The 23680-nt window shown below is 40.3% G+C and overlaps 1 protein-coding gene across 1 annotated transcript in view; it reads right to left on the bottom strand.

The window, feature by feature from the left end:
• tfpia (tissue factor pathway inhibitor a) overlaps positions 1-23680 on the bottom strand; it is a 61170-nt gene that overhangs the window by 15764 nt on the left and 21726 nt on the right. The window contains exon 2 of the mRNA XM_049594238.1: positions 11126-11326. Coding sequence (XP_049450195.1) covers positions 11126-11326 — 201 coding nt within the window. The remainder of the gene's footprint in view (positions 1-11125; positions 11327-23680) is intronic.

Here is a 23680-nt window from a genome sequence, read left to right as displayed (position 1 = left end):
CAATGAATACCAATGCGTTCTCATCTCCATCATATCAAATAGATGCACTTTGTCAGTGGATATTCACATCTCAATACAAACTAGGTAACCTCCTGCGTCTGTTGATAACATTCTGGGACGGCATGTCAGTTTACGCTTGTTATATGCATTGTGCCTTTTAAAAAAAACAAAAAAAAACTCACCTCCATTTCACAAGAACTGTGCAGTTAATGCTCGATAGATGCCTACAGTCTTTTTCAAAATACACCTACAACATTATTTCCTTGTGCAACAAAACACAATATTACATTTCGAAAAAAACCATCTTGGTTTGCCTCATACAGGAAGCAAACAGCGGGCTCCTAAGTGAAAGTCTAGGGTTTGTTGGACCCATCCACCCCCCCTGCCTGCGTTATAGGGCCTTTTTAGCTCTTTATATTACATGTTTGCCAGCGGCATTACAAGCTGACACTGCACGACCGTGTTACAAACTGACCCAGCACAGCGGCGTAGCATATCAATAAGAAATTTTCCTTTACCGTCGGTGTCTGATGCCAAAATCACTGACAAAGTGGGGATAAATTTACGAGCTGGGAGTCAGGGCTGGGGATACCCAGCTTGCTTTGCCCTGGGGCAACTTTTGCAAAATGACAGGGGGCCAGGAGCATAGGAGTTGAGGACATTCAGGTCTTCAGCTGGATCCGTCCTGGCACTTTTGTTTTAACAAGTACAAAAAACTCCCAGTGTGCATCAGTTTATTTTTTACTGTGAAATAGAAAACTGTCAGCAGGACACCAGGCCCCCTGTGGTGGTCCAGATTTGGCCCACAGGCTGTAAGTTTAGTATCACTGCATTAGGCAATGAGAAACCACAAGTCTCACACAGAGAAGCTGCAACTTTAAGGGTTGTTCGGTATTTTTGCTTGCTTGCTTTAATGATTTATTATCAAGTAGTTGACTAATTTTCTCGCAATGGACTGATTGATTAATCAACTGATTGTTTCACACAACAAAGTAGGCTCACATTACCTTAACTATCTGCTAAGTTTTGCCACCTCAAGCAACATCACATTGTTTGTGCTGTTCTGCCTCTTTTCCTTTGCTTATTTATTTATTTTTTTTTAACAGTGTCTTTGCTAACAGACTGAGCATAAGCCCTGAGCTAAGGACAAAAAAATAGTGCAACTGTCTGAGAGAAACGTTGTATTTGTGCCTCTGACCTCCTCAAGCAGAGCTGTAAAAGGGGCAGCAGTCCCAAGGGAGAGTGTGGGACACAATGGTTATGACTCATTGGGGTTTCAGAAGAACATCGGGGCTAGAGAGCAAAAAGCCTTCGCAGAGATAGAAGAAGAAAGTTTCTCAAGCAGAAAGACAGACTGTTCCTCACATCAGTTTGTGACCTTTACAAGAACATTCTTGTTAAGCTGTGCGTGACCGCGTCGTCACGTGTAAGAACCATGAGAATGTACAACTAACACATCTTATCTGAACAATAATTGAAATTAGATTGTGTCAACTAGCAGTTTTTGTAATGTGCCCTGTTTGTGGGAATTTAAATGTCACTGATCTGATGATAACAGCCCTGTTGCAGGATGGGTAATATTGCAGTGCGTTGGCCCCTGAGATCTGATTTCTGTAAGGTAGAAGTGTGATGACATTTTCAAATGTCTGCGGCTGTTAAATAAAACCATTCTTGGAAAAAGTCAAGCTTCACCTCTGTTAATCACAGAAGTGAGAACTTAATGCATGCATTTACTGTATATGATGAAACATGTTGCACAGGCAAAGTTTTAAAAAAGTGTCCCAATCAGTGAGAATATGTTGTTGTTAATTTAGTTTGATTTCAAATTAATTTAAATATGCATTACTTAATCGGCCAGACAAGATCAGTGTGAGTTAATTTTACTGCAGTGGAGCTCAAGGCTGACTAATATTCTCACTAATGACTTCATTTGTTTGCAGCAATCTCACTCGTGTCTGTTGTTCGTAAAATACAGCTGAGATTCATTTTCATACTGCATACTGACTGTGTACACTATGTACTACACACTGATAGTTTAGTTTCCTGTTTTTGCAGTTAGTGTCCAAGAAATTAAAACACTTCATACTTTACACTGACAGGCCATGATAAAATATGAGTCTATGGAAAGACACTGTCAATATCAATGGGAAGAGTATGTCTTTGGAATAGTATGCATGACCATATAATGCTGGAAGCTGCAATATCCTGTGTGGCTCCAAGGCCACAATTGCTTCAGTATTCCCCAGCATCATTCCCAGGAATTTAGTATCACCACCATCTACAACTAGTTTGAATTTCTTTCAGCTTAGTGCAGCTTCTCTCTTTCCTTGTGCAGTGCATTGTGGGATAATGTCAATTGAGAGCAAATTCAGAAATCAAGCCATTTTTAATATGCATATGAACTTTTCTGAGCATACTTCAGGGTACATTTTGGAGTTTCTTTGTCAAGAAACAAAAAAATGTTTACATTCAGTTTATCTTACAAAAGTGGTTAGTACTGTCACCTCACAGCAAGAGAGTTCCTGGTTCGATCCCGGGTGTGGGAGCCCTTCTGTGCAGAGTTTGCATGTTCTCCCCGTGTCAGCGTGGGTTTTCTCTGGGTACTCCGGCTTCCTCCCACAGTCCAAAAACATGCAGATTGGGGACTAGGTTAATTGGTGACTCTAAATTGTCCGTAGGTTTGAATGTGAGTGTGAATGGCTGTCTGTCTCTATGTGTCAGCCCTGCAATAGTCTGGCGACCTGTCCAGGGTGTACCCTGCCTCTTGCCCAGTGTCAGCTGGGATAGGCTCCAGCCCCCCTGTGACCCTCAAAAGGATAAGCGGTTAGAAAATGGATGGATGGATGCACTGTACACATCCAGATGGGTGACAACATAAAGTTTCTTAGTAAGGTGCTGGGCCACCATGTGCTGTCAACACCTTCAGTGTGCCTCAGCATTGATTCTGCAAGTCTGTGGAACTCTGCTGGGGGGACAAACACCAGTCTTCCAAAAATATATTCCCTCATTTGGCGTTTTCATGATGGTGGTGGAGAGCACTATCAAACATGTTGGTCCAAAATCTCCCATAGGTGCTCTAAGCCCAGTTGTTCAGAGATCATCTAATCAGATTTCGGCTATCTGATTGGATCAAATCTTGAAAAGGCTTTTTTTCAAATGAAAAAAGGGATCCTGAAATCAGGTTAGATCACACAATCCAGTCTTGGTTTTTATCTGGATCAAACTTTTAATATGTGTTTGATTATCCTGATCCCAACAGAAGGTTGGATTCAAGATTGTTATCAAGAAAAAAAATTATTAAAACTTTATAAATTGGTCAACTAAATACACATTTATTATATTTGAGTTTTTGAAAAGTTACTGTAATAAACTGGATAAAGTAGAATGTAGGTTATCTGTTAAATACTTCTTGTTTCATTGTGACAGCTATTTGGGGATTTATTTCAGGGGAACAACATCATTTTTTTACTGAAAGTCTTAAAGTTACAATCTCAAGGATGTCCATTTCATTTTCTTTGGCAGCACCTATTGCGATGTGGTAAGTGTGTTTGTTGGCAGACTGAACACATTGTTCTGTGTAGTCCCATGTAGAGCCCTGGTAGTCTAGATTTCATAATGTTGAAAAGTTTGTATCTGGATCAGGGTGATCTGATCCAATGTTGCTTTTAAAAATCGGTACAAAAGCAAGATGGATTAGATGATCCTGGACAACAAAACATGGGATTTCCAAATCTGGATTATTCTGATCTGGGGAGTGCGAAGGCCACAGCATATGATTCACATCATTTTCATAATAATCAGATCACTCAGTGACCCCTCGTGCCCCATGGACAGCGGTACTGTCATCCTGGAAGAGAGCACCCCAATCAGGATGGAAATGTTTCATCATGGGATAAAGGTGATCATCAGAACAATTTTTTGATGATTTGCAGTGACCATTCCCTTTGAAGTGAAGTGGACACAAACCATGCCAGCAAAATGCCCCTCACAGCATAATCCCCTCACTCATTATGTTTCTCTAATCATTATTCAGGTTTTCCCTTTAATTTGTCACCCATCTGTCTGTGTTTACTTGCTCGCAGTCATCTTCTTCTCTGTCTTTTGTGGGCTCATTACTATGCTGTATGCTGATCGCTGGTCGGTGGAATAGCATAACACTAGCAGCAGGATTGTGTATGATGTCACCCACATGCTTACGTGAGTGTCTGTGATACAATCAGCACAGCTGCAAGACTTGTAAAGAACATTTTCAAAGTGTGAACACACTGTATTACATAGCCAAAAGCTACTTATATTAGTATATCGCATTGGAATTTGGACACAATTTGTTTCTTTCCATTCTAGTTTTGACTTTGACCACTGAGCCAAAGTCACCACCCAGAACTGTAAAAGTGGATACACACATAGAAGTGTGTTCAATTTAGATAAAAGCAGCCACTATAAGGTGTTGTGCTGTTCTGCAACCTGCCCTTTTTATTCAACCAAGAACCAATAAAAAATGTTGTGAAACTGCCCTTTAAATGCCATGGAACAAATCAAACTTTTATAGCTGTGTTTAATGTAGTGTCATTTTCTTTATGATCAAAAAGCAGCATGTTTCTCACTCATGAGTACGACTGCACACTCAGACCGGCTTTAATATCTGACAGTAACCTTCATATTTCGGTCCAAGCTGTTTTATGTAATGTCACCTTTAGATCAGCTGGAGCCAGAGACTCCACAGCTCCACCTTCATCTTTACAGTGCTGATTTGTTTGTGTGGTAACTGATGATGGTTCATCACACAGAGGCACCTACTGCATGTGGCATTGCCTGCAGGATGCAAATTAATCCATGCTCCTCTTGTCTGACTGCATTATGTATCCCATGGCATGCAATAAGAAGGTGAAGGTTATTTTTTGCCAGTGGGAGAAAGCACTTTGTCACACCACAGAATAACACGCCATCTACATACGTTGATAGATGTGTCATCGCTGTCATGCAAGGGCATATTTCATCTTGAGCAGACAAGTTTGAGTATTATTGTTTTCCTGCTGTAAATGACAGACACCATTGCATACAGTCGGAGAGAAAGGTGTTTTCCTCCTATTCACTAGTTTCCTTTTGTGGATGTACAGTGGGTTTTTTACACGCATATCTTAACACCATTCCACTCAACCTGAGTGCTTTTGTACCACAGCAGTGCAGAGCAGATCATCTTACTGTCGATGGATTCAACTCCCAGAGGTGAAAGGTCTAATTGTTGCTGCTTTGATTGCTTTTCAAGAGCAGCAGCATTATGATATATTACTGACATCTTACAAAAGCTAAGTGCAGCGGAGTGAGTGGCACAATGTATCGCTGTGCTGTGAGGACTGCACTTAGCGGGTATTGCCATGCTGTTACCAATAGAGAAGATGAAGCAACAATCAATGAATGTCTTCTGCCACCCTAACTTTTCATCCAGCTTTTACTCATAGTCACAACATGTGCAGTGACCTTTGACCCTCTACTTTCAGTCATCCTCAGGTGCTCTTACATAGTTATAAAACATCAAATTTCTGTTTTGTTTAATCCATGATTGCACCCTCTTGTGTGTGTGTATCCATTTTCCTTAGTGATGCAACACCAGAGAAAACTTTCTACCACTGAGGTAATGGATGCATCTTTCAATTGCAATCCACTCTGTGTGGCAGGCATAACACCCCAAAATGTTTTTTTAAGGTGGTGTGAGAGGAAATAAGTGAATCTGTGTTATAAATATCTGGATGTTCTCATCTGCTTTATTTTGAACTCAACACTTACCTGGGAACACTGCCATAGCTCTACTCCCCATCCATCAGAACCCAATGGGGAAAAGAATTTTTAGCTACATTTTTCATTTGACTCTAATTGAACGATAAAAAACAACCTAAAATCAGGCTCTTGTACAGCAAACTGAATGCACTCCTTTTTCCATGTAGCCTACAGGCACCACAACCAGATCCAGATAAACACATATATATTAGATGCACACACTGCAGATGTCGAACACATGCAAGCATTCATGTATGCCCTGGGTGATATTTATTGCTTTATCTTTGCACTTGGTTGATGCGATTATTATCCAATTACAGCCTTTATCTAATCTGTTTAATAAAATATGATATTGGCAGTGATGATATGATTACCATCTGTTGGTGTAGGGTGACCACATGGTGATGTGGAGATAGCAGATTCCTGTCCCTTCAGTTTGAAACTAAAGCTGTGCTTTCCACATTGCTTTTACAATACAGTTTGGGAATTAGGCTGTTCTCTTTTGTTTAAAGCAAGTAAACCTTCTCTAAATCCCTTTCCAAAATGATGACTGTCCAATCATAGCTTGGCACCTGTATTTATGTACACCGGGTCTCAAGCTTTGGAGTCTTTTCCACATAGTCAAACCATTCTCATTCTGTGGGTAACAAATACAACAGCTTGGTCAGTACTCTTTGGCATTTGACTCTGACACACAAGGCACCCTTTAGTGTCAATCCAGGCTTTAACTCCAATTTAAACCTCTTCGTGGCAATGAAAAGTGAGAGAGTAAAAAAAGTGCAAATTAAAGGTGGGAGGAAGGAGTGGAGGACAGGACAAACAATCACAGGACTTCCACCCAAGAGACCGGTGTTCATGTCTGGTGTGAAACCAAAAGTCTACATTAAGTTCTTTTAGCCCAAACTATGATCTTTTTTCTAAACCTAACCAAATAATTTTGTTGCCTAAACCTAAAGTATTTTTGGTGACAAAACTTACATTTTCTGTATACACTGAAATTTATTTTACAAAAAAACTATGCATGTAACAAGCAGAAAGTGATACGTCATCCTTAAGTGTCCAAAACTGATGCTAGAGGAGTACCTAGAGCACCAATGTTTGAAGCGTAGGACCACTGACGTAGCTGCTGCATTTGAGTTGGGAGGTATTCTTTGTATCCAAAAAGGAGTTAAGTAAAAGTGTGTTTGTTTGTTTAAAGGAACAGTGCTGATATTACCATTTCTATCTAACTAGCTTTCTACTTACAGTGACATAACGTTAGTGAAGGTAATAAAAGGAAAACACACTGTAACAGGAGCTAACTATGTTATTTTGTGGGGTTACAGGCAATCTGTAACTCCACGGCTTCTCTGAACTTTTTCTCGTGCATGAAATCTTGGTTGTAAAAGAAACAAATTGGTTTTAAATATGAATAATAAAGTATAAACCTTGTGTGCATTTGTGTGGCTTCTCCCATTGTGTTTTGCAGTAGTACCCATAGAGTCTAATAGCTGCTAACTAGCCATACTCTGCAATACGAGATCTGCTCCTTTATTTCTATGTTGTTGACATGGATCATCATCTGGTGAAAATAATGACTTTCACTCATTCTTGTATTTGGATCCCCATTAGCCACTACCAAGGTATCAACTACTCTTCCTGGGGTCTATACAAGCAAACATTATAACTTAAGTCTTTATTGTGTTATTGTGTCATCTCACTGTGCTGATAGCATGATAACATGTTTGTAGTCATCAAACACAAACTTAAGAGCATTTTGCAGAGTTTTCATTTTCAAACAAGTTAGCTGGAAATGTGGAAGAAAAGACTCAGCTAGAGATGGAGTTTTCATCCATCCCATGGCATTCATTAACTGAGTAGCTGCAGCTGGTTCAAGCTGCCAGCGACAGGTGTCATTTCAGCTGTGAAATCAACAGTTGCAGAATAAAAATGACAAACCTGCTTTAGTTCTCTCTGAAGTCTCACTGAGGAACCATTGTTACAAAAATGACTGCAGTTTCAACTGTCAAATGTGGCAATGTATCATTGTAAACTACATATGTGCCACACTAGAATTCAAAGCTTGACATGCACAGTAATGGTGACTAAGACCCCGCTCACACAGAAAGCATTTTACAGGTTGCAAAACCTGAGGCGCAACGCACTGCATTTTTTTTAAAATTGAATGCTTGTTTTTATTGTTGCCAGGCAACCAGCCCATCACCTCCTTACCCTACCCTTGCCATACAATCGATCTACCCTTAATTTATTTTTGTTATATTTTGTTTTATTTATGCTGTCAGCAAATAGTTTGTTTGGCACAGAGAAATGGAGATCTGTGTGGGTACATGAGACTCTAAAAAAGAGGGTGGATCATTGGAAGTACCGCCAGTTGGTCCAGAAGCTTCACCTCTATGATGGCCATTTCCAGGCATATTTTAGGATGACTTGGGGGCAGTTTGACAAGCTACTGTTTATCATTGAGGTTAGTAAAACAAAAAATGAATAGTAAGTATAGGGAGTCCATTGGTCCGGTCAAGCACCATTGCTTACCAACTGTAACCTTGTTGTCCTAACCACCACAGAAGGCACACATCTTATATCATTCAATTGGACAGCGGGAAAAAAGTGGAGATGATGTGGAGTGCCTTACCACTCTGAGTTGAAGCTGAACTCGAGGAGTTCAGAGCACTCCAGCAAAAATGCCAGGCACCTTGAGCTCAGACATGCAAGGCATGTAGCAACGCAAAAACAGCAAACAAAAAGCTTCATTCTCATTAAAAATCAGTTACAAAGCCTCCAGCTGCTAAATTTTTTTGTGCGTGATCTTGGCCTGAGAGACTTAGCAAATATTTAATATCCAGTGAGTGAACATATTTTTGTCACATTCAACTGGGCTAATGGCTGTTAATGGATATGCAGTGGTAGTGGTTAGCCTCAGTTTAGGAACTTTCCCATCTTTAACCACAAGGTCATCTTTGTCAGGCTGGCCAACTGGTCCTTGCCTCTTTTACATGGTTACCATAAGAGTTTCCCCATGTTATGAGGTGTTTTGTTTCATTGAAACAAACACCCTTTTTATGATTTTTGAAACATAAATGTGATGTCCAGAAGTAAGACGCTAATGTTAGGTTATAAACAAACTTGCCTACACCATGGTCAAATGACTTTAATATTGGAAACACAACAAGGCTGTAAAGCTGTCTCATGTAGCCACTTGATATCAACCGTAAGACATGTATCGGCTTCAAAATTCACAAGTTGGGCATTTACTGGCGTATTTTATGTTGTAGTAGAACAAAACATGAAATTCTATGAAGCTTGTATTAACCACAGACCTTTTTTCAGGCATCTAATCCATTGACAAAGGAACCAGAAGTGCTAATATGCTAATTATGTTTTGGGTTTAGCGAAAATATCAGAGAGAGAGAGACAGAGATTCAGCTATACATGTGAGACTCAGTCAGACCCAGACTAAGGGCCCGTCCCAATACCCCCCCTTAGACCTACCCCTTGGCCCTACCCCTAGATTTGTGCGTTCCCGCGAGGGGTAGGGGTGTCCCAGTTCCTTTTTGCGTATAGGGGTAGGGGGCATAACAAGGGGTAGTGGGTATGAAACTAGCCCTTCAGAGGGAGTGATTTCAGATGCTGACTTGCCAGCGAGGGGTAGACATTGCCATGGCTACCACCGAGCAAGAAACGGGGAAAAAGTTCATACGTGTACGTATTATTTCGCAAATAAACATGGAACTTTTGTAAAAACGTTTTCGAATAACTATGTATTTGTGTAGAGAACAGTAAAACAATTTTTTATTGCTATTCACGATGTCTAGATTGGAGTTGACAGAAAGCTAGCCAGCTAGCTAACATTACCGTCATCAGGTTGCTTGTTAGCTAGCTAGCTAGTTCGCACTATCTGGCGTCTGTCATCTGTCCTGTTCTGAAAAATTGTCGTATTTTTCACATTATGATAACACACCAGCTAGTATAACTATGCTGCCTCGTAATGCTAGCTGGTAAGCTAGCTAGCTAGCTAGCAGAAGTCCCCTGTCGTACATATCGTCGTCTGTCGTTAATCAAACGAAGCATGTGATCAGTAGGATGAACTCAACTGGAGACTCCATTGTAGATGCCAGTTGGAAATGTAGATGGCTCATGGCTCCCTGTTTAAACAGTTACATATGCGTGAATATAACTGACACGGTGACGTAGTGAGTGGTGTCCCAATTCCTAGGGAGAGATTTCAACCCCTACTCCTCGTTGCTTCATTTTGAGGGCCAAGGGGGAGTGGGCAAGGGCTAGGGGTAGGGCCAAGGGCTAAGGAGTAGTGGACAAGGGGGGGGTATTGGGATTGGGCCTAAGATGATGCATGAAAATCAGCGACTAGCAGACGTATCAGAATGGTAAATGTAGTTAGCATCTTTTATTTGTTTATGTTGTTTGTTAGCTTCATAGCTTGTAACTGGCAGTAGCTGACACAGCGTTAATGGTTGTGAAATGTACAATCATTTCTGCTTCAGTGTTAGTGCTGACACTGCCATGGTTTACATGCAAAAAACGGCACACTACCATATTTGCTGTCAAAACGTTCACTCTGCTCTCTGTGCTGACAAGTACCCTCTGTGCTAGAGCTTTTGTATTAGTGATGTACCTAACATGGCTTGCTGGGCTTACGTTTGAATCTCAAATTTTACGGAAGTGCATCGACATCGCCCCCCTCAGTAGAGGGATGTGACAACAGGCCTCTGTTAACAAACTTTGCACAAATATCAGTATATCAAGGTCATACATATCAAAGGGCCATACACAAGTTTAAAAACTGTTTTCAGATTGAGACAGACTGACATGAGAGTTTGGGGATTCGATAGTTTGAAGACTCTGTTATTAGTTATAATCAATTAAACATCGTCACTTATCATCAGTTTAGTATGTGTAACCCATAAATAATAGAATACTGTCTGCCTCTCTAAAATGTGCCCATATTTTTCATTAACCAGATGCCTCTAGGAAAACTGTTCAGAATTAATGTGCTGGCAATGTTCCCTTTTAGCCGCATACCAACAAAATGACTTTGTAATAGGATTTTATGCCCAAGGTGGCAATAAAATCTAATGAGGAACAACGGTCCTTGAAAACAAAACTGATCATTTGCTAACAACAATATAACAATGCAAAGCTATAATATATCCTTGTCCTGTGTACTGTGATTATGAAAAATAGGCTTTTTTGTATCCCTTTGTATCAGTGGTGTTGGGATCTGTGTTCACTGTTACTGTTAACTTAAAGAGGAGATTGTTGAAAAAGATGAATTGTCAAAAATGTGGGGTTTTTTTTATGTAGTTGTAAGTGTCAGCCAAAGGGTTTGACTCACCTGAGACAACGCAGGTTTCCTCACATGCCTCCAAGGTCTTGAAATTATTGTCATTTCCCCCACAGCCTCCATATTCAAACAGCTCACAGCGGCCTGTGTCGACATTGAAGAAGAATCGGTCCTTAATGGCCTTGCAGGGCCCCGGCTCGTCCTTCAGGGCGCACAACTCATTGAAGATGAAGAGCTCGGGTTGAGCTCCGTCTGTTGAGGTGGGATAGAAAGGCAACTTTTAGCGCTCTGCTTCTTGTGGCGCTCTGTGAAAAGGTTTTTTGTGTTGTGTGGGAAGAAATTAGGTCACAGCATCAAACTCTAACCTCAGGCTTTGAGATAAGGTAAAGTTGCATGACAGTATAATTTTCCAAAAAAGACTTCAGTGTATGGTTTGACAGCTTACTGTTTTTAGATACTCTGCTGCAGAGACAGACTCTGTGAAGGATTTGTAAATGGCACAGCATGATGAGCTGTGTGACCTGACTGAATATTTAGACTGAATAATTAAAAATATGCAATCATGTAAAGTCACACACATACTATTTTTTACTTCTATAAAATAATTCTTAAATACTACATCTGGTGGAAACACAAGCCTGCAGGTGCTGTTTTTTTGTACTTGCACTGAGAATAAGGAACCATCAGGGAGCACCTAAATCCCCCCAGTACATAAAAGCAGATCCAGGCAGGTGGCAGCTGGCAGGAGAACAGTGAGTGAAAGCAGCAGAAATTTCACAGAATGCAGCAGCACACAGCAACAGTTTGCAATGCAGTACATCAAGCAGTACACTGCACAGCTTGAGAGACTGGATGATCAGAGCCTATTTTAAATAATATTGTGGAGACCGTGTCTGATGTTGATGCTGATGCTGGCGAATATTCTGCTGGACAAATACAGAGGTCCCATTATTCATAATTGTTAGGATCAGATACGGTTGCAGAAAATGAATTACCTCTGCATACACACACTCCTCTGCTGTCATTATCATTCATAAACGCTGGCTCATTCAAACCCATAAAAAGAAGTGACATGAGACCCTGTGAGCTCTGCTAACCACTGTTGCGAATGTTAAATCACTGTCTCAGTGTGCTGTTGGGAAATGGCTTCCTCGGCCCTCATCCCTGCTGTTTTTAGGTCAGGTCTCTGTTATGCCTGCCTGTAGCGGTGCAGTTACTTAAAACCCACTGAGAGAAGAGGGATCTCTGTCCAAAAGGATTTGCAGATGGCTGAGGCTTGAGTGACAGTATTTAAAAATGTCCTTCTGCATTGCACATTCAATAACCTTGATGTTAAGTGATCATCCATTGAATGTTTTTATGTCATTGCATTTTTCATGATGAAAGCAGAGGGTGGAGAGTGACATAAAATGGGGGGGGCAGGAAAAGGTTGAAAATGCAACTAATGAGCTGGAATAAGAATGTGGTCAGGTTTTTAGTCATGCCTGGAGCACGGCTGTATGGATTGCAATGTTGGTCTGTTGGTTGAGTGATCCACCACCTTAGCTAAGACTGAATCGCTCACCAGCCACTGAATACAATGTGATGGAATGTTGTGAAGACATTAATGTTCCCCAGAGGATTAATCCCATAGATTGACAAATTCATTTAATGTCGCCTGCAGGTCAAACTTTTCACTTATCCAGTGACATATCCTATCATCTACTTTACTGACTGGAATAAAATTTTGTGGTTCCCAAAAAGTGAATCCTTCTGACTTTGGTGTGCGGGCAGTGGCGTGCACACTATCATGATGGGCCCTAGTGCACGCTATCATGCATGTTTTGCCTTGACACAAATAGAGACTTGACATTAGACGGCATCAACATACATATTACCCAGCACTCATCATTGCATATCTGACAAAAAGTATCAGAAAGTAAGAAATCATGAATTTAATTGAACAGTTTTTTATAGTATATTGACAGGATTTATAGCTTAAAGAATAGAATAGAAAGACATTTATTAATCCCCAAAGGGAGATTCAGCTGTCCAGCAGCTCATAATAAAATAGACATAAAATAAAACATGTCAAAATAAAATAAGTGCATAAATAGAGAGAGCTGCTGGCTGGCTGCAGACTCTTAGTGTTTTCTGAACAGAGCTTTTGTGTAAATAACGTGTTTTTTTTTATCATCATCCAGTTCTTTTTATTTTTCTGGCGAGACTGTAAAGTTGTAAATTAAACATTAATTTCTCTTTCCAGTAAGGTACAAAGTTCCATCAAAACATCTGATGGGAACCACCCTGCCCTGTCCTATCAGCACAGCAGTCAACAAACAGTCCCTCTGCTAGGTATCGTAATGAGAGCAGCGGCTCACCACAATTTCTTGCCCTCTTCCCTCGTCTGTCCAATTCTAATTTATAACCAGGGATTGGGGACACCAATCAAATACTCCAATTCCCTTCCTTCCCCCCAACCTGTGGTTTTGCTATTGCATGTGGGAAATGTGGTGAGGGCAGCGGGCTTCCCTGCAGAGACTTGTGGTAGTTTTTATTTACGTTCTTCTTGTCATGTTTGATAAGGAGTCGAAGATTGGGTCGTCTGGCAGGGGAGAAATTACACAGCGACACAGGGAATCTGGGTCTCTGTCTAGTACCCAGCCCCATTTTGGCTATGTAAACACACTGCAGTGCTGAACCTAACTCTTTTCTTAGTCAGTGGATGCTTTAAGCTACCATAGTTGCAACAGTACGGTGCCTTTTGGGTTAAAAAAAATTCTGACATGGGGCAGACTTGTAAATAAGAGCGTTCAATAAGCCCAATTTTGGCCGCCCAAGGAGAGGGAAGAAAACACTCCTCTGATTGATTTCTGTTCTTCTTGTCTGAGACAGACCAAAGTACAATAAGCAGTGTGTTCTTCAATCACTCGTGTCCAATATCCAGACAGAGGCATTATGAGGCGGTCCATAAAAAACCCAACCAAACATTTTCTCTGCAAGGAGACTGGAAACAGTCCTTTTCTTTTAAATACAGTCTGCAACTTAGGATAAATGTTTACCATGCACAAAACACCTTATTCCCAGTGAAGTATTCATTCAAACACAGCCATCACATGACCCAAAGTGCAACACACAGGTGATGATTGCATGGACAGCAGTCTTTCAAACAGGGGAAGCTCACTTTAAGTTTACATCATAAAATTGGTCATATTGTAGCGAGGCAGTAACTTATAAAAGGAACATTTAATTGAAGCCGTTTTTCGACCACATTCATGCCACAGAACCACAGCAAAACACACCTCAAAGATTTTCAGATGGGTTTAACGGTGAAAATGAGCTATATCGCTTATGGAAATACAGAACTCCAGACGGCACTCTGTCAGAAGACTCCACTCGCAAACATCCACCTGGAACTGAGCTCAAAATGCGAAGTGCTGTCAATCACAAGGGGGTTCAGCCTTTTAGACAATTCCTCCAATCATCATGCATACACCGAGCGTCCTCTCCCGCCTACCGCTCCATTAGGTCCCACGGACGCTGAGCCTCCCTGGAAGTGACAATATTGTCGCATTTATCCAATGACCGTCTCACTTTGCTGCATGAAAGAAACCTGCTCAGCGCTGTCTCATAGGAATGCTTGGAGGCTCCGTGTCCACCATGCTGACATGAGAATGTACGACAGGGAGGCCCGTTTGAAAACTGGGGATAAACAGCTGACATTTGAACATCGTAGTCATGATGTGAAACGCATCCTAGCGCACGTTTAATGCAATGCAAATTCTTATTTTAATGTAAATTCAATAGTGCATATTTGACCATTTCTTCTATGAAATTTTAGGGGAAGTTCAGCCTCCTTTGTTGTCTCAGAGCACTTGCCCCTGATGGACAGTCTCGAGCTCAGAAATCCATGGGCAACATTGGGCACCCATGGGAGAATCATACTGTGAATAGTAATGTTGTTGAGTGAAGATGCATTGAGGAATAGACACAATTTCAACGCATGGTTTGAACTTGGGGCTAAATCTATGCCTCTCTATTTAAAATTTGTGTGACACCTGAGGGCACCCTTGTAGGTTCTGACCACTCAGTACATTCATAAAATGATATACAGTACATTATTTTACATCACCTTGTAAACTGCAGCCAGAAAGGATTGTTAAACCTGTGCACAGTAACTTTCAAATTGAGGGACCTTCTGCCAACAACCAGATCTTCTGAAATATTGATATTTTTAATAAGATGTATTTTGGAAAAGGCTAAACAGACTTGCAGTGATAAGTAAGCTGGTCAGTTGACACCTAGCTCAAACTAAAAACTATTTATTCTAGTGTCTGTCCACTGACTGTTGTTCCTCATGTTGTCCTCTGTAGCTCTCTGCTAGTAGCAGCTGGGATCTGCTTAACACTTCCGTCACTCTGGATTTGTTTTTGTTGTTGTGTGTTGTGTTCAAAGACATTTTGAAATCCCATTTGAGCTGCCAGAGCTTCTAGACTGAGACAGATAGAAATCAGATTGGAATCACATTTCAAACTACCTCCAAACGTGGTTTGGATCAGACTTGCAAAAATCGCAATTCATGTGTTCTTGTGTGTCCACTCTCCCTGAAATCAATCTGGATACACCCTGCGTATGCCAAAAAACAAAAAACAATTTGGGCTGGCAGTGTGATCAAGGCCTTAATAGCAGCCTTTACTTGTTTATGTGGGCCCTACTCCAACTACTATTTGAGGCTTAGCCATTATTTGAATACTGGAATTTCATATATGTGAATTCTCAGTATATGATGATGTGGTGGCCTTTGTGTATCTTGTCAGCTTTATAACAGTTCAAGTTGCATGACGCAGTTTCATAGTAACCCAGTTAGAATTGCTAAAGGCTACACAATGATTAAACATCAAAACAAAGGGAATGAACAGCATGAGATATTATTTAGTTTTACTCTTTTTTGTCTGTCCCCAATTCTTGCAGAAGTGGTCACAATCTTCCAGGCTGACATTTGTTAGAAGACAACTTTAGAAAGCGCTTATGCAATAACAAGTATTTTTTGCAGACTAGACAGCAGACAGCAGTTTGCAGACTAAACATTAACATTTCAAGTAAACTGGGTTTAAAAAAAAAAAAAAGACAGATTTGCACACCGCTGAATGCAAACAACCTTTCCAAGCAATCCATAAATCCATCCAAAGCTCCAGATCTGTCATCAGGAATCCTCCATGTTGTTGAACAGAAGGTAAATAAATAAAGTCCCACTCGCACAATGCATCAGCAAAACCCTTGGAAGGAAACCAACAAATCAGCCAGCTCCTTGAAACATAGACCATGCTGAAAAGGGAAACAGATTTCAGATGCATCAAATTTCCATTGGCAGCGAGTCTCCTGACTATTGCTGACGGGCGCAGCTTGGCCAAGACACACGCTCACACATTTGGATAAAGATCTGAGTTGCTCAACATATGCACTGTGCCAAGCACCTCTGTAATTCCCGAGATGGGCAGGTTGAGTCGGTTTGAGGCCCAGTCCTGGCTTGTTTAATAAACCAGAAGATTATCCTGTATATCCATTTCAAGGTCTTTTAGCAAAAGGGACTTAAGTTCAAACTGTACAGCAGCCTTGAAGCAGCAAATAAGAAAACACAGCCTATTACTGATGACTCAGCAGAAGACAACACACCAAAGAGCACACACTGTTAACAGGATGACAGTAAAGTATGATGTGCTAATAAAACAGCTGGAGAAAGTGAGACAGATGTAGACAGAAACAGAGAGAAGGAGCAGAGCGATGCCAAAGTCTTGACAGCTCCCAGTGGTTCTGTCATCTGCAGCCTTAACTATATATGACTTTACACTCCATAAGAGAAAGTTGTCTCAGTGCTGTCTTGAGGTTATCTTTCCCAGCTTTTTCCCATGCTGTGCAACTGACAAGGAAACTTAGTAAGAAACAGTAAAAAGTAACAGTAAAAGTAAAAGGTATGCATAAAACTTTGCTGACTAACTTGAAGAAGTGTAAAGAACAACAACATTCAGAGACAATAGTATCAATAGAAGCAATGAAAAAAAATATCACAGAAGTGTAGTGAAGAAAACAGTTTAAGTGGCTGAAAAGAACACTGCATTCTGATGTGTACTCATTATTAAAGTATGAAAAAAAAGTGGTTGACCAATTTTTCAGTTATGCCGATTTATCACTTTGGCTGGTTACTTGGCGCCAGTGAGTCGTTTTAAACCACTATCATTATCGGCGGGACTTGGCTCCATTAGTGGCCAATGGCTGCACAGCCGCTAACCAACACATTCTCACTCTGACCGCATCACATATTGACGTTAGGTCATGGACTTTCCACGTTGGAAAGTCCCCTTGGTGTGTTGGTTGTTGATGTTCTGGACACTTTGTCAACTTCTGCCAAACGAACCTGGTTACATTTTGTTAACACACAAGTGGGTGGGTTTAGGCAACAAAAGCATGTGGTTGGGTTTAGGAAAAAAGAACAGGGTTTGACTTTATATCACTTGCTGGACCACAACAGCAGGTCCAGGGCTTTCGTGCTAGAGCGCTAGTGCAAAAGTTGATGAGTTCGTGCATACTGCCACTTCCTGTTTCAAATTAAAAGCCCTCTAGGGTTTGGACCTAGTGTTGTTTTTTTATGTTCTATGAATCATCCAGAAAGTATTTTGTAAACACATATTACCCCACTCTAATGTATCTTGTTACAAATTACATTTGATTTTTTTTCAGCCCTGCCAAATACCAATCACAAGTTAGTCAAAAGTAATTGAAATACAAGGAAGAGAAATGTCAATTAAAGGGGATTTATGGTTGTGGGAAGACCCTAGGCACATAGCCTACAGACGTCACCTATGGCGTTGTGAGCATTTTTACTTCTGCGATGGTGTGTCTGTGTCACTCTGCAGTTACACCTCCAAAACACTAGTTGGCAGCGGAGAAAGTGCTGTAAAGTTTAATTGATTCAAAACACACCCAAAACACATATAAAATATGGCTTAATAGAGACAATTTCAAACAAAAGTACACACATTGGCTTCACTATAACTCACAGCATTCACAGACAAACACTTGTCTTTATCTGGACACATTTCCCCCACAAATACAACATGCTAATGTTATTAACACAAGCCTATGGCATTTGACATTGCATAAATTAGCCTAGCAACTAGCAATCTTCTCATCTTCTCATATAAAACCAGGAGCAATGGCCACATTTACTAAAGGTAACAGCACACAGTTTGGCTCCATTACAACTCACAAAGTTCACTGACAAAACAACTGTCCTCTATTAAACACATTTTTTAAACAAATACAACATGCTAACATTATTAGCACAAGCCTATGGCATTTTACATTGTACAGATTAGCCTAGCGGCCGGCGATCTTTCCCTCTTCTCATATAAAGCCAGAGACAACAGCAGCATTTGAGAAAGGTAACGGCACACAATTTGTCTCCATTACAACTCACGAGGTTCACCAACAAAACAACTGTCACACTAAACACGTTTTCCAAACAAATACAAAATGCTAATGTTATTAGCGCCAGCCTATGGCATTTTACATTATATAAATTAGCCTAGCAACCAGCGGAGATTTCCTCTTCTCATATGAAACCTGGATAAATCCCGAAGTAGTCCATAAATACCTGAAGGATAAATCACACACAAGACTTAAAATGCTATTTTAATGGAGGCCTTACTGTCGGCCTACAATTTATTGTTTCTTATCTGTGAACTAAACTAAATACAAGCTTCATTTCCACTGAGGGAAACTGTGTCAGTATACAGCGACAGACATGAGGTCTGATTTTGTAGTTAGTTTGGTGTTATTGTTATTCATTCATTCATTCATCTTCTAACCGCTTCATCCTCTTGAGGGTCGCGGGGGGGCTGGAGCCTATCCCAGCTGACATCGGGCGAGAGGCAGGGTACACCCTGGCCAGGTCACCAGACTATTGCAGGGCTGACACATAGAGACAAACAACCATTCACGCTCACATTCACACCTACGGACAATTTAGAGTTATCAATTAACCTAGTCCCCAATCTGCATGTCTTTGGACTGTGGGAGGAAGCCGGAGTGCCCGGAGAGAACCCACGCTGACACGGGGAGAACATGCAAACTCCGCACAGAACCACACCACCACACCACCGTGCCACCCACGGTGTTATTGTTATATTTATGTGAAATATATTTTAGTATTTCATTTTATTTTATTTTATTTAGTACTTTGACTTCATTTTCAGTTTAACAGTTTCTGATGAAGTCAAAGATCGTTTATTTCTGAAACTGTTAAAATGTTTCCATATGGGTGCGGGTTGATATCGCCTAATTTTCAGTTTACTGTTGTTATTAAAATGGCCTTTAAAAATCAGCTGAGGCATTGTGCTAATGTAAAGCTCAATATTTACAGCAATTACAAAAATGGTGAAGCAGAAATCCTGTTGTTTAAATAGCATGTGTAAGGCTTATATTTTCTATCTCTTCTAAAATAACAATGTCAGTGTCACTGTTCAACCAAAATAGACAGAACGCAGCACTATGATCATTGGAACAAACTTGTGTTTTAATAACAAAACTCAGACATTTTTTTTTTTATCAACATCTGGTTCCCAATCTACATGATCATGTTGATTTTGGAAATAAATTTGTACAAAGCAAATCAGCATTGTACACATAAGCACACTACCTAACAGCAATCTACAATCAATGACATCATCAATGAGTCAGAAAGTGCAACTGAGTCCATCACAGTTTTTTGCATTTCACGACTGGATAAAATCAGAAAGTAGCATGTTCATGTGGCGTCAGTGAAACAGGAAAAACAGCGAGTGAGCATTGAAGTGAACACTGATTCAAAAATAGGTGAACTCACTTATCCCCGTGTAAAATGCATACATGTATAAATAGTGGAGTTAGTCACCGATGGAACACTCATTTCTTTAATGACTCACGTCACTTAATGGTCCATGAAGCGAAGAGTACAAATTCCATTAAATAAAAGTGGCGCTCAATTGCAACACATGCTCAGAGCAGTATGTGTGTGCTGCGGTTAAGAAACCAAAAGGGTGCATCAACTGTGCCAGAATAATGTAAGAAACGCTGTCAGGGTTTATCAGAGCCATGCCCTGAGGCCAGCGGACAAATGGCTGCGGGTGAGTCACAGCCTGTCCCAGCGTTTTACAGCTGAGCTCAGAACAAACGAGGCTACCCTCATTATATATATTTGTGCGTTTGTGTGCGAGTGTGTGAGCATGTGTTTTATTTTTCTTTCAGGGTTGTCATTGTATTTTTGAGGATTACTGTAATGGCCCTGAGAACACTGCATTTTTGTTTGCTTTTTCACGAAAAGTCTGTAAAAGTGGAGCTTTTACTAAATTCAAGGTCTAGACATTTATGTGTTCAGATGTTGTCTTTTATTGGAGAAAGTACAAAGCTGTTATTCTATAGAGTGAGCCACTTTAAAAAAGTGCTGCATTACGAGTCATTTATAGCCTTAATGTTGCTAACTAGTTTCTATTTGTTCGTTTAGCTACAACTGTGTGCCTGCCCTAGTTAGTCAGTACCAAAGTGTCCAGTGAGTCCAGTTTCTTAATGGTTTGTGTTACAGCAGACGAAGTATATGACCTACAAACAAGTACAAAGTGCCTTCCAACATATTTACTGCAGATATTTACTGGACACAGTCACCTGTTAAGTGTCCAAGTAATATGATGTCACCATGTGTCATGCTAGAGGATGGAACACCTATAAAGGAAATCTGAGAAATGTGTCAGAGAAAGATCTTTCCAGGAGAGTGTGTCGAGTATGTGACTGAAAAGACTGAATGAACCCTGAATGCTTTTCACTACTACAACTTGATGAAGTCAGATGAGCTACACAAAGATGGGATTCATGCTTGTACTATTTTTGAACTGTGTGTACAATTCTTTACTCGAAAAAGTCTCACGGACGAGAACTTACCAATGAGTTTACCAAATCTATCTCAGATATATCTCCAGTCCTTGAACACATGACCGTAGTAAGTGGCTGTGTGTTCAGCTATTGCAGTAAGATATTAATTTTATACTTGACATTGCTCAAGAGAATTCAAACATAATCATGACATTCAAAAGTGTCTTTGTAAGAATAAGAATAAAAGAATAAGAATAAGAATAACTTTATTCATCCCCAAGGGGAAATTCAATTATCTGTCAGCTCATCTATTATATGTCAAAGAATTATAAAGTCTGATGGCTGTTGGTATATAGGATCTTCTGTATATCTCTGTCCTGCATTGAAGAGAGGGGAGCCGTCCACCAAAATTTTCTTGGTCCATCAAGGTGTTGTGGAGTGGATGATCTGGGTTGTTCATGATGGCCTCGGACATCTTCAGTGTGCCATCTGGGCCAGCAGCCTTCCCAGAGCAAAGTCTTCCCAGCTCCAACCTCACCCCCATCTCTGTGACAGACAACAGTTAACAGCCACATATTGACCAGTTAACTGCTGTTAAGTCATGTCTGACAAAGTTTTAACATCAGACTGACAATATTATTAAGGGCTATAGAAATAAATGTTGATTGATTGATATTAGACAACTAGTCCATACCCATTGGTAGCTTTGTCACCTTCTTCCTATGCCAGTCCTCATGCCTCATGCATCTATGTGAAACTGCCTATGTGCAGTTTCACATAGATTGACCATGTCAGTGAGTAGAAAAACATGGGACAGACAGAATGACTGACTGACAGAATGACACACTGACAGTTTCCGTGATTATGTACAGCATACCATACCATGACTTAGTCATACCAAAAATTAGAGAAAAAAACAAACATTGGGCCACAGGGGGAGCCACAGCGATCGGTCGCATTTTAGCCATTTTTAAGCATTTTTCTCTTGTTATAGCGCCACCCAGTTGCCAATTAGAGTTAAATTTCTCCAGTCACCTTGAGGCGTCCTGTTCTACATATCTACCAAGTTTAGTAAAAATCGATATGGCGGTTAGGCCTAGATAAGAAATTAGCTCTCTAGCTCAATAATGGAGGGATCCCCTCAGATTATGTGTGGTCATATGCCTACAAAGTTGCGTGGTGATCGGTGAAACCCTTGAGATGTTATACACCTTTATGTGATGAGCCACGCACTCCGCAATATTCATTGCCTTATAGAAGCTCAGTTTTAGTTAGTTTTCCAACTTTTGTCAAGAGGGAACTTTAGATATTGGTCCCTAGATTATGTTCACTGAGTTTCATGCAGATCGCTCAAACTTCCTAGGAAGTGATCGATTCAAAGTTTGCAATTTCAATCGGTTGCTATAGCGCCCCCCCGAATTAATATTGCTTCATTGGCATCCTCCCATGACCCTCTACCACTGTGCCAAATTTCACATGGATTGACCAAGTCAGTGAGGAGAAAAACGTGGAACAGACACACAGACACACACACAGACAGAGTTTTCATCATTATATAGTAAGATACAATAAGATAGTAAGATATAGTAAGATACTACTGAGAGCTCTGCAAAATGAAAAATTTTAACATATTACTCAACCTTATCATCCACATTGCCGGGCTACCTATCTGGCTATCTGTCTGAGATTGATGTGAGGCGATCACTAGATTGGTCATTTTTAAAAGACACACTGCTGTTCTTATTTTTTTTTTCAAATATCAATGACACCATTGATGTTTCTTCTTTGACATGAACATATTTGGGCACGAATAAATAATACAGACACCAACCAGCATGCATAGAGCAGATAAACGTGTTGTGTTGTTTTGCAACTCACAGAATTAATGCAAAGTAGCTACAGCTGAGTACACTTGCTGGTGACAGTTGTCATGAAAGCCAGTGAAATCAACAGTTGCTTGCACTCCTACTTCTTCCAGCTTGCTAAGACACTGTCAGCTAATTATGACTTAATATTGTTAATCAATTATTCTTATTTGTGTTATTATTAGTTTTATGTCTTTTAAAAATTATAATCATACTTCTCCGTATATGAATATATCACTCTTAAAAGTTACATTAATTCCATCTGCTTGTGAGGCATCATCATTTGGGGTCTTCACCACACAGTTAACACCATCACCAGTGTCATATTCTAGTCATACAGCAGACCTCCTGGACATCAGACACAAAATCATGAAGATACATAAATAGCATGTTTTCATTGATAATGCCAAATGATGTCATGCTAATAAACTATTTACTATGACTCCTGGTTAAAGATATGACTTCATTATTAATACATGTTTGTCATAAAACTTCAATTAATAGGCCAGGCTATTATTTGCTTAAATCACTGAACTCAACAGGCCTATATTGGGACAGGTGTCTATGTGGGGCAGGCCTTTAATTCCTTTCACAGAAAATTGTTGCCCAGCAAAGATCGGGAAATAATCAAACTGTTTATTTAAACCAGTATGAATATGAATATTACTTGTATAGAAAGTAAGCTTCAGATAATGACTCATTCATTTGATCTAGCTCCAACAGACGAGAGCGTGAGAGAGAGAGAGTTATGGCACTCAAGGATTATGCCACGTGGAGTACCGACACAACAAAATGTAATTCTGTTAAAACAATCCTCACAACTTGGAATAATTTTTACGAAAAACCCTTTTGATTCTTTTGA

Source organism: Epinephelus fuscoguttatus, linkage group LG13 (genome assembly GCF_011397635.1).
Source record: "Epinephelus fuscoguttatus linkage group LG13, E.fuscoguttatus.final_Chr_v1".
NCBI classification, from domain to species: Eukaryota; Metazoa; Chordata; class Actinopteri; order Perciformes; family Serranidae; genus Epinephelus; species Epinephelus fuscoguttatus.
The sequence above is the reverse complement of the archived record's forward strand: the minus strand, read 5'-3'. Positions and strand labels throughout refer to the sequence as shown.